Source organism: Apiospora phragmitis, assembly GCF_038363925.1.
Source record: "Apiospora phragmitis strain CBS 135458 chromosome Unknown utg000006l:1.0-5683423.0:1.0-5690449.0, whole genome shotgun sequence".
NCBI classification, from domain to species: domain Eukaryota; kingdom Fungi; phylum Ascomycota; class Sordariomycetes; order Amphisphaeriales; family Apiosporaceae; genus Apiospora; species Apiospora phragmitis.
Window position 1 is genome coordinate 3497109 of NW_027117404.1, and position 12520 is coordinate 3509628.

At 52.8% G+C, this 12520-nt stretch overlaps 3 protein-coding genes across 3 annotated transcripts; 1 reads left to right on the top strand and 2 right to left on the bottom strand.

Annotated features, from left to right (window-relative positions):
- Nucleotides 1–63: 63 nt before the first annotated feature.
- PG994_006335 (uncharacterized protein) lies at nt 64–1769 on the top strand (the record flags this gene model as incomplete). The annotated part of the gene is made up of 3 exons (XM_066857744.1): nt 64–115; nt 593–879; nt 1005–1769. The coding sequence occupies 3 exons, from the start codon at nt 64–66 to the stop codon at nt 1767–1769; spliced, it is 1104 nt and encodes a 367-aa protein (XP_066717013.1).
- Nucleotides 1770–2433: 664 nt separating this feature from the next.
- PG994_006336 (uncharacterized protein) lies at nt 2434–4986 on the bottom strand (the record flags this gene model as incomplete). The annotated part of the gene is given in 9 exon segments (XM_066857745.1): nt 2434–2610; nt 2897–3263; nt 3281–3568; nt 3686–3855; nt 3914–4000; nt 4196–4301; nt 4523–4610; nt 4670–4779; nt 4808–4986. 9 exon segments carry the CDS (start codon nt 4984–4986, stop codon nt 2434–2436), a joined length of 1572 nt encoding a protein of 523 aa, XP_066717014.1.
- Nucleotides 4987–7041: 2055 nt separating this feature from the next.
- Nucleotides 7042–8174, bottom strand: PG994_006337 (uncharacterized protein; the record flags this gene model as incomplete). The annotated part of the gene is given in 2 exon segments (XM_066857746.1): nt 7042–7373; nt 7391–8174. The coding sequence occupies 2 exon segments, from the start codon at nt 8172–8174 to the stop codon at nt 7042–7044; spliced, it is 1116 nt and encodes a 371-aa protein (XP_066717015.1).
- Nucleotides 8175–12520: the final 4346 nt, after the last annotated feature.

A 12520-nucleotide genomic window follows, 5' to 3' on the forward strand; every position in this document is an offset into this window, starting at 1 on the left:
CGGCCACCCTTATTTCCTTCGTCGAGAAGCATCGACGATAAGAAAGCTGCAATAGTTGCCGATATGGGGGGGCTCGAATTTCATGTTGGGACGGGACACGACACTCTACTCACCCGTACGTTGAGTGCTGCATATGGATATACCTATGTATCATATATCCAAACGCTTGGCTTGTTCTGATGGCTCCCATTTATGTCTTGGCTCTTTTGGAACCGTGCTCATCGATCATGACCACTGAAGTTTCGCTCAGGAGCTGAGCCTGTTTTCCATGGACTTCCCCAAGCAATAGGCTTCTGACTTACGTGAGTCGCGCCATCGTTTTCGTCGCCTCCTTTCCGAGCTTGGGCCTAACCTCTGTCTTGAGTTGTCTCTTGTTTTCCCAGATCTTTCCCTTCCACTTCCGGCTCTCCCATCTTGTTGCTAGCTGTGGTAGTGGCCGGTGACGATTTCTACACGGACATTGGAGATCGACGACGTCCTAATCCAAGTAGGTAGTCATCATGTCTCGTCCACTATTTGGTATATCCTTACCGCTCCCCTTACTACTTGCCTCCTTCTTCGTCCTCATACCCATCCGTGTCGTCCCCCTCAGTGTTCGGCCAGCAGTTCTCGACAACATGCTACGCCCCCGACGGCACCGCGGCCTCCGACGGCTCGTACATGCCCTGTAACTTCTCTGGCGGCGCCTCCATGTGCTGCCCGACCAACAGCACCAACACCAACGGGAACAGCGGCGACCCCCGCAGCGGTGGCAGCCGCGATACCTGCACCGAGGGCGGCTTGTGCATCGGACAATCCGACGGCAAGACGCGGCGCGGCTACTGCACCGACCAGTCGTGGAAGAGCAGTGCATGCGTGGATATATGTACAAATTCATCCGTAAGTCTCATGACCAGCGCCTCCTCCTATAGATGAGAAGGACACATTTGCCCACGAAACGAAGTCAAGGACGCGGGTGAAAGTTTTGGTACTTGATTCTAACTCACTATCTTTGATATATATAGGCCGGCGGATCCTCCAGCGGCGCCGCCATCCTGAACTACTGCCCCAACGAGCAGAACGTGTACTGCTGCGGGAACGGGAACACGACGTGCTGCGGCACGGACTTCGCCCACACCCTGGCCGGCTCCGCCACCGTCACGCTGTCCACCGTCGTCTCGACGGCCTTCGTGACGTTCACGCCCAGCGCGGGCGCCGACCGCGGCGGCCACCAACCGCTCAGCGGCGCCGCGCGCGAGGCCCTGTCCACGGGCGGCAAGGCCGGTGTGGGCATCGGCGCCGGGGTCGGGGGGCTGGCCGTCATCGCCGTGGCGGCGGCGCTGGTGTATAGCACGAAGCGGAGGCGGCAGCGGCAGAAGCAGAGCGAGAAGATGGACGAGGCCGAGAGGAAAGGCAGCACAGATGAAGCGGCGGCAGTAACGGCAGCGGCAGCCGGGGCCGGGGCGAACAGGAGGTCGACTTCCACGGACGACCCAACCTCGCCCACCAAGACTTCAGAATTAGGCGGCCGGGCCCTCGAGAGGACGCCGGGCGAGTTGGACGGTGAAGGGGCACGGTTTGAGGTCCCAGCTACTGCGATCACAACAGGGGGAAGAGAGAGCCGGGGGCCATCTTCGAGCTGGAGGGAGATCCTGTCCCCACTGCAGAGCTGGCGGATGAGAGTGAAGTGGGCTCTCCGCGGAAGAGTGAAGCGGGCTCACTACCACGGAAGAGTGACGCAAAGTGAGCGACTAGTATCATCAACTGCTGTCCGAAGGGACCGGGGGTGATGGGAGGCGACGTGGGTTTTCGTCCAGCGTGGTTAATGATTACTTGTACATACCTGGTGCTTTCATGAGAGATGAGAATATAAATAACGAACTGAGAGATCTATACTATCATCATCATTATTATTCTGGTATAAACTGTTCAGGAAAACGATACGGAAATCGTATAAGCCTCACGCAGAAGATGAACAAGAGGATATAGTACCCTGTTCTGCACAAAGGCTAATAATTCTGGCCGACACCATGACTTTTGGGTGTTTAAACGTACTACCTATTCGGGGATTTTTGTCGCGCAGTAATAAGATGTAAAAATGAAATGTCTCTCAGTCGAGGGCCCTCATGGGCTCCAGGGCAACGAATCGCACACAGCAAGAACTACTATGGACAGACACCGACAACATGCCATTCACCGTAACCTGAATTCAATTTGCCCCTCCAATATTGACTCGCTCGTAGAGCGGCCAGAGCTCGTTACTCATTACCTCCGTCGGATAACACACTTCAAGGCTTTGAAGGAGCGGGTAAAGAGAGAGACAGAACATAAACGTGACAGAAAGGAAAATGCTCGAAACAGAAACAGGAAACCCCCGGCGGCAAAAGAAGGTCCTCTACATGGCTCCATAGCACAGGCCAAGGCCGCCCATGAACCCATGCACAAAACGGCTTATCACAGACGGGTGGCGGCATCCCTTCGGGCCAACTTCCCGAGTCCGACCCCAGGCAACCTTGTGACCGCTCCGTACTTCGGGAATTCTTCGATGTGAGACGCCACGACGACATCTTCGCCCTCAACCTGGACTGAGAGGCTTGGAACCGACTCGATAGGGATCACGGTACCATCGGCCTGTGTGTTCAAAGCAAACAAGCAACAACGTGGTTAGCTCTGATATCCAAGTTCCACGAGGTACACACGAAGACAGACGGACACGGCCCGTGGGTAGGTCGTAACACAGCATCTCTGCTCGCATTCGTTTCCGTCCGCATGCATCTCGCCACGTGGCGAGAAAAGGGAAAAAAGTTCACCGGGGCGTTCTTGTGGACGCGGTCGACTGCATATACGTGCTGTGTGGCCTGCGGAAACTGAGAGGAAAAACAAGCAAACAACGGGAACTGGCAGCACACGCACGTACCTTACGTATCTCCATGCGGAACAGCTGGCCCAGCCTCGCCGCGACAAATGCGGCATCACTGGCCAAGACGTTGTTATTCTTAGCAGCCGTATCCGACGCTAGGGCGCGGCCCACGGCTCTCGTAAGCGGCACCTCGGCATGCGTGATCCCCGACGTGGGCATGGACAGCAGCGACATCTGGCCTGCCTTGTCATCGCCCAGCATGACGGAGAGGGTGCACGGCAGCTGCAGCTCGGAGCGCTCGACGGATATCTGCGCATAGTACTCCTTCTTCTTCGTGGCCTGTTGGCCGCGGCGCGCACGACGATGAGCAGCACTGGCACCACCACCACGCTGCTGCGCTGAGACTAACCCGTTGGTGCCGTTGCTGTAGAGCTGGTTGACCTGTGTGATGACCTGCTTGCGCGTCTCCTCGCGCGTGAGCGACCAGTCGTCGATCTCGGGTACGTGTAGCCGAAGGTCGTGATGGCGGCCGCCGTCTTGCCCGTGTGGAAGCTGGTCGGGTCGTCCCCTCGGTAGAAGGGCTTCAGCGGGCTGTCACCCGTCACATTGCCGGGCGGTGTCGCGTACAACCCCCCGTCCATTGTACGCGACTGCGTCTGGTACGTGTTGTTGTAGTAAACGGCCTGCCATAGGGCGAAGAGGCGGTCGACGTTGGCGTGGTGCAGCCAGCTGGTAGTATACGGGCAGAACGTCAAACCAGGTTCTCCTCGAGGTACGGGGGAAGGAGTGGTGGTGGTAGACTAATTGCTAGATGGGGAGGGCAATAAAAGAAGCAGGATGTCTTACAAGATGGGATCAAAAGCCGAGTAATCCGTTTGGTACATTATGGCGCCAATGTCCATGTGAACGTTGTCATGGGGCCCCTCAAAGGAAGCACCCTTATCCTGCGTAGAAGCCATGGTCTCGTAATCTTTCGCTGAAGTAAAGACGCGATACTTCTTCTCATTAGCTGGGGTCTAGGCATGAATCGATGGGCCGAGGACGAAGGCAAAGCCTGGAGTATTGGAAACCTACCACTTGGTCTTGGAGGGCAGCGCTGGCAAGGGCGTTATTGATGACATCGTACTGGTTTCTTCCGTTCTCGTCTGGCTCCCGCTTGGTCTCGTTCCAGAACCAGCAGCTTTTTTCATAGTCCAAATTGGGAAGTATTTGGGATCAGTATTCAAGGGAAATTGCTGCCATCTGTAGCTATATAGCGGGTTTGGTATATCCATTTCTCCGCGAGGACCATTGACCTTGGATGCTCATGTCAGCAGTATCCTATTCCTGTCAGTGGCTTCCGCGGGGTATAGTTACTGTGATTCGTTGATCGATGACCGATGCTGGTAACCTGTAGTCGGCCGCCCAGTCCCAGTACGGTATTCGAAAGCTCTTGGCCGCCGCCTTGTAGGAGGCCGACGAACTGTCGTCATACTGCGATGCTAATACTTGTACATGGTCTCCAAGTGTTTGCTGGACGTGCCCTTTTAGCCAACCGTGTTGTCTACTTCCAGGGGCATCACTCACTTACCTCGTACAAAGCCGTAAAGGGCCGGTGCCATGCGGTAAATAGAGTATTCTATATTTCTCTGTCAGTTCACGGTAGTCACGAATTCAATGAAATGGCGCTTCCTTGAATCTTACTCGTGTGGACAAAACCCCATCGTGTCATTCTCGCTGACAGTGAAATTCTCGACACCGTTCCAGGGAATGAAAGGTCTCCCGTGGATACCTGGTCATTCTTAACGCAAACCCTAGCTTATACCTTGGGCCTGGGGAAGTAGAACATACCGGATATCTGAAAATAAGATAAAGGGTCGCTTTCAGACTTATTTTGTAGCTCAGAGAGGCCCAAGATGTACAGGTCCCTCGTTTTCTCGTCAGTACGTCCAGGACCGCGGCTTGGTATCAGCAGCTCTTCATGCTTACCATGCTGGGCCCCCTGCAGCTTGTAGATCATTGACATTCTTTCTAGCTGGTCGTTCCCCAGTGATTGGGTTGATACCGGTGGCAAGACCAATGACTGGGACGGGTTGCCCTTGGGCTACAGCTGGAATGACATAACTTGCCAGAGCCATGGCGAAATAGGAGTGGTCGGTGATGAGCATTCTTCTGAAGCTGGTAGGAGCCGGTTGAGGTCAACTTTATGTCGTCGGGTCACTGTTGTTTACACCGCTCTAGGGAGGCTTTTGCTTGGCCAGAACACAGTCTCCTGATTAGCCTCAACGGTACAGATCAGGCTGAGACAGGTGACGGTATAAGTACAAAAACTACTGGTGCCGCGGGAAACGAGACACAATATATAGGGTCCTCGTGATATGTTGGTGCCTTGAATACTGCATCCTTAGTCCGTGCCATCGGACATCAAGCCAAGTAGCCGCCACGGCTATAGGAGCAGGCGTGAATAGCAACATTGGTATGGACAAGGGCCTCCCAACATGCTATGCATCCCATCATTTTCGGTAACACCATGGGTTAATAAAAATATCCGAGTAGTTGCTTCGACTGTACATGGGTTTTGTGATCTATCCGATTCCTGCAAAGAGCGGTGATCATGTGTGTGATCGAACAAGCTGGCAGGCATTGGAATCCGAGTAATTACCATAATTTCCGCATTTGTAGATTTGTCGCGACGACTTGCTTGTGTCATCATCAGATGGTGATTGGTGTAAAGTGCCTACTTTCCGAGCCGCCAGGATAAACCCAGGGGGCGGAAGTCCTAGCTCATCCTCCTGCTCTTGCTATCCACCATGTATATCGTCGGGTTAGTGCTGACTGCTTCTCTGCCAGGAACTATCTCCGAACACACCCACCCAAAAAAGGAAAACTGACATCCAAAGATTCCAAGCTTTAGGGATCGCAATAGCCTGCTGGAAAGAACACCAAGGAGCTGCCGTGGAACAAAAAAAAAGCTGTTGTGCAACGAGGAGAGAGAGCTTGGCCTTACCGACAAGGTTACTTGCGTGGTCTTTTCCCTCCTCGTTACACAGCCGCCGACAAGCGAGGCTTGACGTCGTACCAACATGGACAACCTCTCTCGTGTCGGGACACATGTCGTGTAAATACAAGGTTGCAGTAGTGTGCTCCCCATGAGATCACGACGCGGGTGCGGTCCTCACCTTCCTCTTCTGACCGCTTCCGCAACTGGCCCCCAAATCAAGAAAACAAGGCTGCACCGACGGGAACAAGCACAGCATTGCGATCAGGCAAGGGCGGTTTTCTTGCCTGCAGTGTGCGGGATGCTGGATGGATGAGCTGCTTTGTTGATGCTACCCAGCCTGCCGTGCGTGGTATCGTAAGTTGTTGATTTGGATAGCCATAGGATGATTAAGGGTAGGTGTGTCTCAGGACTTCCGACCGTTCGTCATCATCGCCAACAGTACCTCTCCGAGATGAGCATGGCCACGCCGCTTGCGAAAAACTCTACGGGCGTAAGGTATTATATGATAGGGCCATGGAAAGCATTGGGTGCCATGGTCTACCTCCTTGTCTGCACTCATCGGAGGTCTAATAAGTTCAAGTTGTCACAGGGTACTCGTGGTTGGCAATGCCGTTTCGTTCCTCTGATAGCCACCAATGATGGTGTCTCAAAGGGAGATACGCACTTTGAACGGTGGTTAGAGGTGACTCACTTAAGTCAAGGTCCCGGATCCAACGTTCATGTTTTATAAATTTTCCTTGCCGAAACGGCCGATAACCAAACAGGGCAGTCCGGGATAGTCATGTGTTCTTCTTCTTCACAAGGACGCGCTTCGAAACCGTTACCGATATGTCTGGGTAGTCGATAGCCCCAATAGGTAGGAGGTTAGAGATAAAACAATAATTTATTTCAGCATGTTTGCGTGCGTGTAAGAGACCTAGGGGATTGCCACCAAAGGCTACTGGCGGTAAAACCAAGCTCATGTCATACATACAGCAACTGTCCTGCCGCAAGGGAGGACAGGCCAAATCGAGTCGATACCTTCTCCGGACGCCATGCAATATTTGACTCCTTGACTTCCCATATTTCCTCCGAGGAATATGCGACAAACCTGCTTATCTGCCGATTCTCAAACGGGAATATGGAGATTAAACATTCCACCCAGCTTCAGATAGGGGTATCTCGTCTGTCGAGGTTGTGGGCTGTGGCTCGTCTCCTACCACAAAACACAGACGATCCGATATCACGAGATTGATTTCTCCAGCAACACCAGATCCTTGAAACCTTGCTTCCATTTCTCGGTCTGTTCGGCAGTTGGTTTAGGCAGCGGGCTACGCGCATAGCCACCATATCCCATCCACGACTCGAGTCCCGCTTTGACTCCAACTACGCCCCCTTGGATGGCTGTCCAGTCGCCTTGCGAAACGATGTCCTGCATCTTCTGGGCCTCCTCATAGTCTCCTGTCTTGTACAAGTCAATAGTCTTGAGACAAGCTTTCGGTGCGATATTGGCCAAGCCTGCTAGGATGCCGTGTCCGCCGGCCACCAACGACTGCATCGTGAAGTCTGCTGAGCCTGCGAGAACCAAGAACTCGGGCCTTCGGGATCATAATTCTTGACCATCTTTCGCGTCGCCGCTGCTACACGGTTTAACTTGCCCGTGTTACCACATGTGAACTTGGCCCCGACAATCTTGGGGTGTTGCGCCAGCTTCAGGATGATGTCAGATGAGAGATCTAGGCCGCTGGCACCGCCTGGGAAATTGTAGATAATCAACGGCATCGGCGATGCATCAGCCACCGTCGTGAAGTACTCCAGGATTGTCTCAGACGACGGGGCAAAGAGCGGAGCATAGTACGACGGGGGCAAAACCAAGGCATAGTCACCGCCTGCTTCCCAAGCCTCGGCACAGTACTGAATAGTTTCACGTGTGCTCTGTGCGCCACAGCCGACAATGATGGGCATGTGCGAGAATCCGGCATCATCCAGGGCCTTTCGGGTTGTGGAAGTGACGAGACTTCGCTCGCGGTGCGTCAGATGTACCGCTTCACCATTGGACCCCTGAGTGGCCAGTCCAGTCACACCAGCATGTGCCAGTCGCACGGCGTGACTTGAGATGGCGGCAGTATCCACGTTTTCGGTAGCCGGCTCAAAGAAGCACATGGTCGGCACGTACACGCCGGGAAGCAGCGGTCGCTCCATGCGAATGTCATCGTCGAGTGCGCTCTCAAAAGAACTGCTCAGTGATGACTGGGACTCGGTGGGGGTATATGTACCCAGTTTGAGGGCCGATGTAGCACTCGGCCGTAGCGTTAGCTTGTTAAAGCCCGTCGTGTAGCTGCCAGCAGGGGACGGCATATCATTATGAGGTGCCATGGTGACAAGTTTGGCTGTAGTTGTGGTATCCTACACCGTACAAATAACTTGCTTTTAGGGCTGACAGGGACTTGGAACTTCAAAAAATTCGATAAAGGGGTGACAGGGGTTGGCTATAGAAGAATGATGATCCGAGCAGGAAAGATGATAAGATCTTGTGGGTTTCTGGGCAGGAAAAGAGAGAAGATCAAAGCGTATATATACCCAAACGGAAGCAGGAATATAATAAGTGACCTCGATTACGTAAAGACGGGCAAAGGGAGGAGAGTGAGATGAATGTATCGTATTGTGCATGGGCTCACCATCTTGCTTACATGTGTATACGCCACCGGGAATAGACCATGCCCAGGATACGCGCGCAGGAGATTCCGTCCTCGGTTCTCCTGGAGCCATTGGCATTGTAATCCTTGCCGCATAGCTGAGCAAAGGACATGTTCTCAGCAGTGGACATGGGTACTCTCGGGATGCAGGGGTTGAATAGCCTCCTGGTGCCATGCCTCTCATGTACATACGTGTACGTAAATATATAGGAGATTCTCGACGTCCCGTTCGAACCCGGGAGGATTTGACAGTCATGGAAGCCAGCTGATTGCTGCACAATTCCGGAGAAGGGGGGAGAAGTGGTGGGAGGCCGTCGAAGAGATGCTGGAATGTTGAGTGGGGGTTAGCCTCAAAGTTGGGGTCAGATGTACCAGGGTTGGGTGAGAGAAGGGAAAAAGGAAAGAACAAAAAGACTGCTTACCACACCCTCCCTACTTTACTTACGCACCAGCGGGACGGACGCAATGCACTCTGACAGATCATTCCAGGCCCAGGCCTATCAATCATCGTATAGGCCACCTGGATGCGAGACTTGGGAGGGAAGGGAAATACATGAAGTTACCGAGCCAGCGTTCCTTCAACCACTCATTTTTAGGTACACACAGCGTGATGCGTAGCAGCCCAAACCATTGAACGCCACTTGCCTTTATTAACGACCATTCGACGGGCTGTGTCGGAATACATTGGAGGAAGGAGCCACTGGTCGCCTCCTCTAACCAAGAGGACAGGGTTGGAGAAGATGAGAAAAGAGGCCGTCGCGGCGTGCAGTATATGCATGCACGGGCAGGAGAGAGGCCAAGTGTACCTATCAAGCTTCAAGCGGGTGCTCATGTGTTCAATTTTCCCTCTTTTACTTGATACTCACTTCGGAGTTGACGGAATATATCTGGACTGTTACCAGTCCGGGCCTGGGTGACGTCGACGGTTTGAGTGAGTCGCTTGGATACGGCCACAGGGACCAAATGTTTGTGCTGAGAAAATCATACAGCTAAAATGGATTTTCCGAGGATGTGATACTAGCGATAAGTGAACGTGATCAAAAAAAAAAAAGAAGCGGTGAATGCATCGACTGACCGATGTCGACTTGATCTCTCTTTCCTCTACTATGTATGTATGTATGTATCAAGCCAGAAACTCGTGGCCTCCACGTTTCCCACCTAAAGCAAATCATGAACGGATGCAAATCCTCTAACATAAGCATAAACATAAGCCCTGCACTGAGACCGAAGATCAACGTCAATTTTGGCGAGTGTGCTCCAATGAGATAAATCTGTAGGCCTTCGAATCATCCAACCAACTTCCGATGTCCGTGTGCAGCTGCATCCAGCTTCTTGCTGACCAGAAGCGGCGCACTTCAGCTTCGACTCGTCGGATTATGATAATGCCTCGGACGATTGACGATGCACTTCTTGCGTTGCTCTGACGTAGTAGGATTCTGGTATTCTGAGACGTTGCGTATCGTGGTCGCATCTGCACGCCGCCACCCCAACTTGCCAGACACGGCAGTCTCCTCCGAAGAAGAAGCAAGGCAATCCGATCAGCATCATCCCTCATCTTGGTCGAGTTGGGGATGCCACTGCCGATCATTTTGCATCCCATCAGGCGAGGCTGTGCCCTCTTGTCGACTTCTCACAAGTCTGAGGGTGTGCGAATGATGCGCCCAGCATCAACAGCCCCTATCAATCTTACCACGTATGCCCACCATTCTCCATAACCGCCAGAAACTACACCGCATAAGGGAGGAGGCTCCGTTCCTTCCCATCCCATTCTCCCAGATCTTCCTTCTGCAAATCCCCCGCAGTCTCAGAAATACGGGGGTGTCGCGGGGCAAGCGGGGTGGTGTTGTTAGCCTTGGTATACCTGGTACAACGACAACGACGTCCTGACGTCTCTGCCTTGACTACTTCCTAACCAGTGTCCTGTATGGAGGCACATAACGAAACCACTCATTTGAGGTTGGGTTCGGTATAGACGAAAGGTAATTCTAATTCGGCGATTTGCTGCCACGTCATATCGGCGACAACTCCAAACACCCAATCGTCACTGTTCACTCATCCACGGACGTCTTGGTCAGCAAGTAGGACGTATCAAGGGGTGGGACATGGATACCGACCGAGCTGGACTCTGGTTACCCCCATTGGAGACTGTGTCAGCTGACATATAGCCTCCCCTTCGACTCACAGCCTATCAAAACCAGTATATGCGGCATCTACTGGCATATGAAAACCAATATAGATGCACTGTATGATCGCGTGACTGCAAAGCATTTTCAACCGATGCTTGTTACTTGCACGGTTCCACCCGCACAGGCATCTCGAAGAGCAATAGTAGTTCAGCGGAGTGATGTCCGCCATAATGAACATGTACTACTATATATGTGCTTACTCCCTAAGCAGCACCCATATTGGGCAGTGCCCCTAGCTAAGTAGGCAGGATACTGCTTACCTACTCCCCCCGAAACTCCCAAATAGGCCTAACTTAACCCGATCTATTGGGACATTTAGTTTACTAGGTATTACAACCTGGGCCGCACAGGCCTGTTTCCGACGATCTGGCACCACCCACTCCTCTACTTTGCCCCGAACTATGCAGTATTCTTTGTCGTTCAGGCATTCAATCTTCCTGGACCTACCAGGCGCAATGGATAATCAGAGTCTGCCACGACCAGCCCCATCGCATCTTCGCCTGCATTGACATTGTCCAAGTATTCTCGAAGGCGGATTTCCGTGGAAGGCCACACTATATCACGTCGCTTTGAGGCGGTGAAGCCGGTTTGTAATAAGTGTCTGTTGCCCCAACTGGGACCTGCGTATTCCGCCCAAAGATATACAGGTAATGACCCCCAAGCCGGTGTCGGTCGGACCATTTCGGAACATACCAATAAGACAAGTACATCCTTATGATGTGAAGGGGTGAGACCAGCGTCGATGTTCTCGGCTGACCAAAGCCCATGACCCCCACGCGGCCTCGAGTTCTTGTCCGACATATGGGCAAGTTTGGATGGCAGACGGGATCTCCCTTGCTCAGCCCCTGCTTCTTCGGAAGGAAATTGGGCGACTACGGAGTATTTGTTATTCTAGAATCAATCATCGGCTTTCCAAACCCGGCAGCAAAGCATGCTGCAAGGAGTTTGCTGACCACGAGCGAATTTGCTGACCACAGCTGACCAACCAACCAACTAACGAGAGCGGAATTCATACAGCCAGAACCTCCATATCAGGAGAAGAAGGCCAGCGATCATTCTCACATGGCTTGAAGGCTGCAAACAACGTCTCAACGTACTTCTTTCCCTTGCGGAGAAGCCAACGCTCACTCATTATACCATGTATACTGCGTACGCATACGCATACACAACCTCCTTCGTTTGCTGTTTTACTTGGAATGCTGTGGTCATATTCTCCAAATAGGTACCAATTCATATTGACCAAGGGTTGCAAATGACGCACCTCTGTTGGATCTTTGCTGACATGCGTTTGCATTCCCCTGCAAGCGACGCTACGAGCTACCATTTTCGGCTGTCTTACTACCCGATACGATGGTTATTGAAGCGACGCCATGAACAGCCAGGCCAATAAGCACGGTGCATGCTCATTGTGTCTATATCCGTACACAACTCCTGGCGTCATTCTCCCTCGAGCGGAGCGCCGTCACTCCTGGCGGGAATATTTCGGTATCAAACTGCTCCTTCCAGACCGCGGCGGTGGTGCCTTTCGATTCTGCCGATGACCTGGAACTCATCCCAACATTGACGTAATGGGTGACTTGCAGGATTGACCATCTCGAGCGGACGTTCATACCCCATTTGCGGCAGCTTGTGTTCCCCGCAGCAAAAGCTCCTGGCTAGAATACTCGTGAATCAGGAGAAGGCACAGTAGCAGGCCTGGACCGGAGTTGATAACATGATTGATGGGAAATCCTGACACACCACCCCCTTTCTGCTGATGATATATATCTAAATGCCCATATGTTCCCACACCTCCCACACAAACCACCAGCCCACCATCCAGGCCTGTACCCCAAGATTT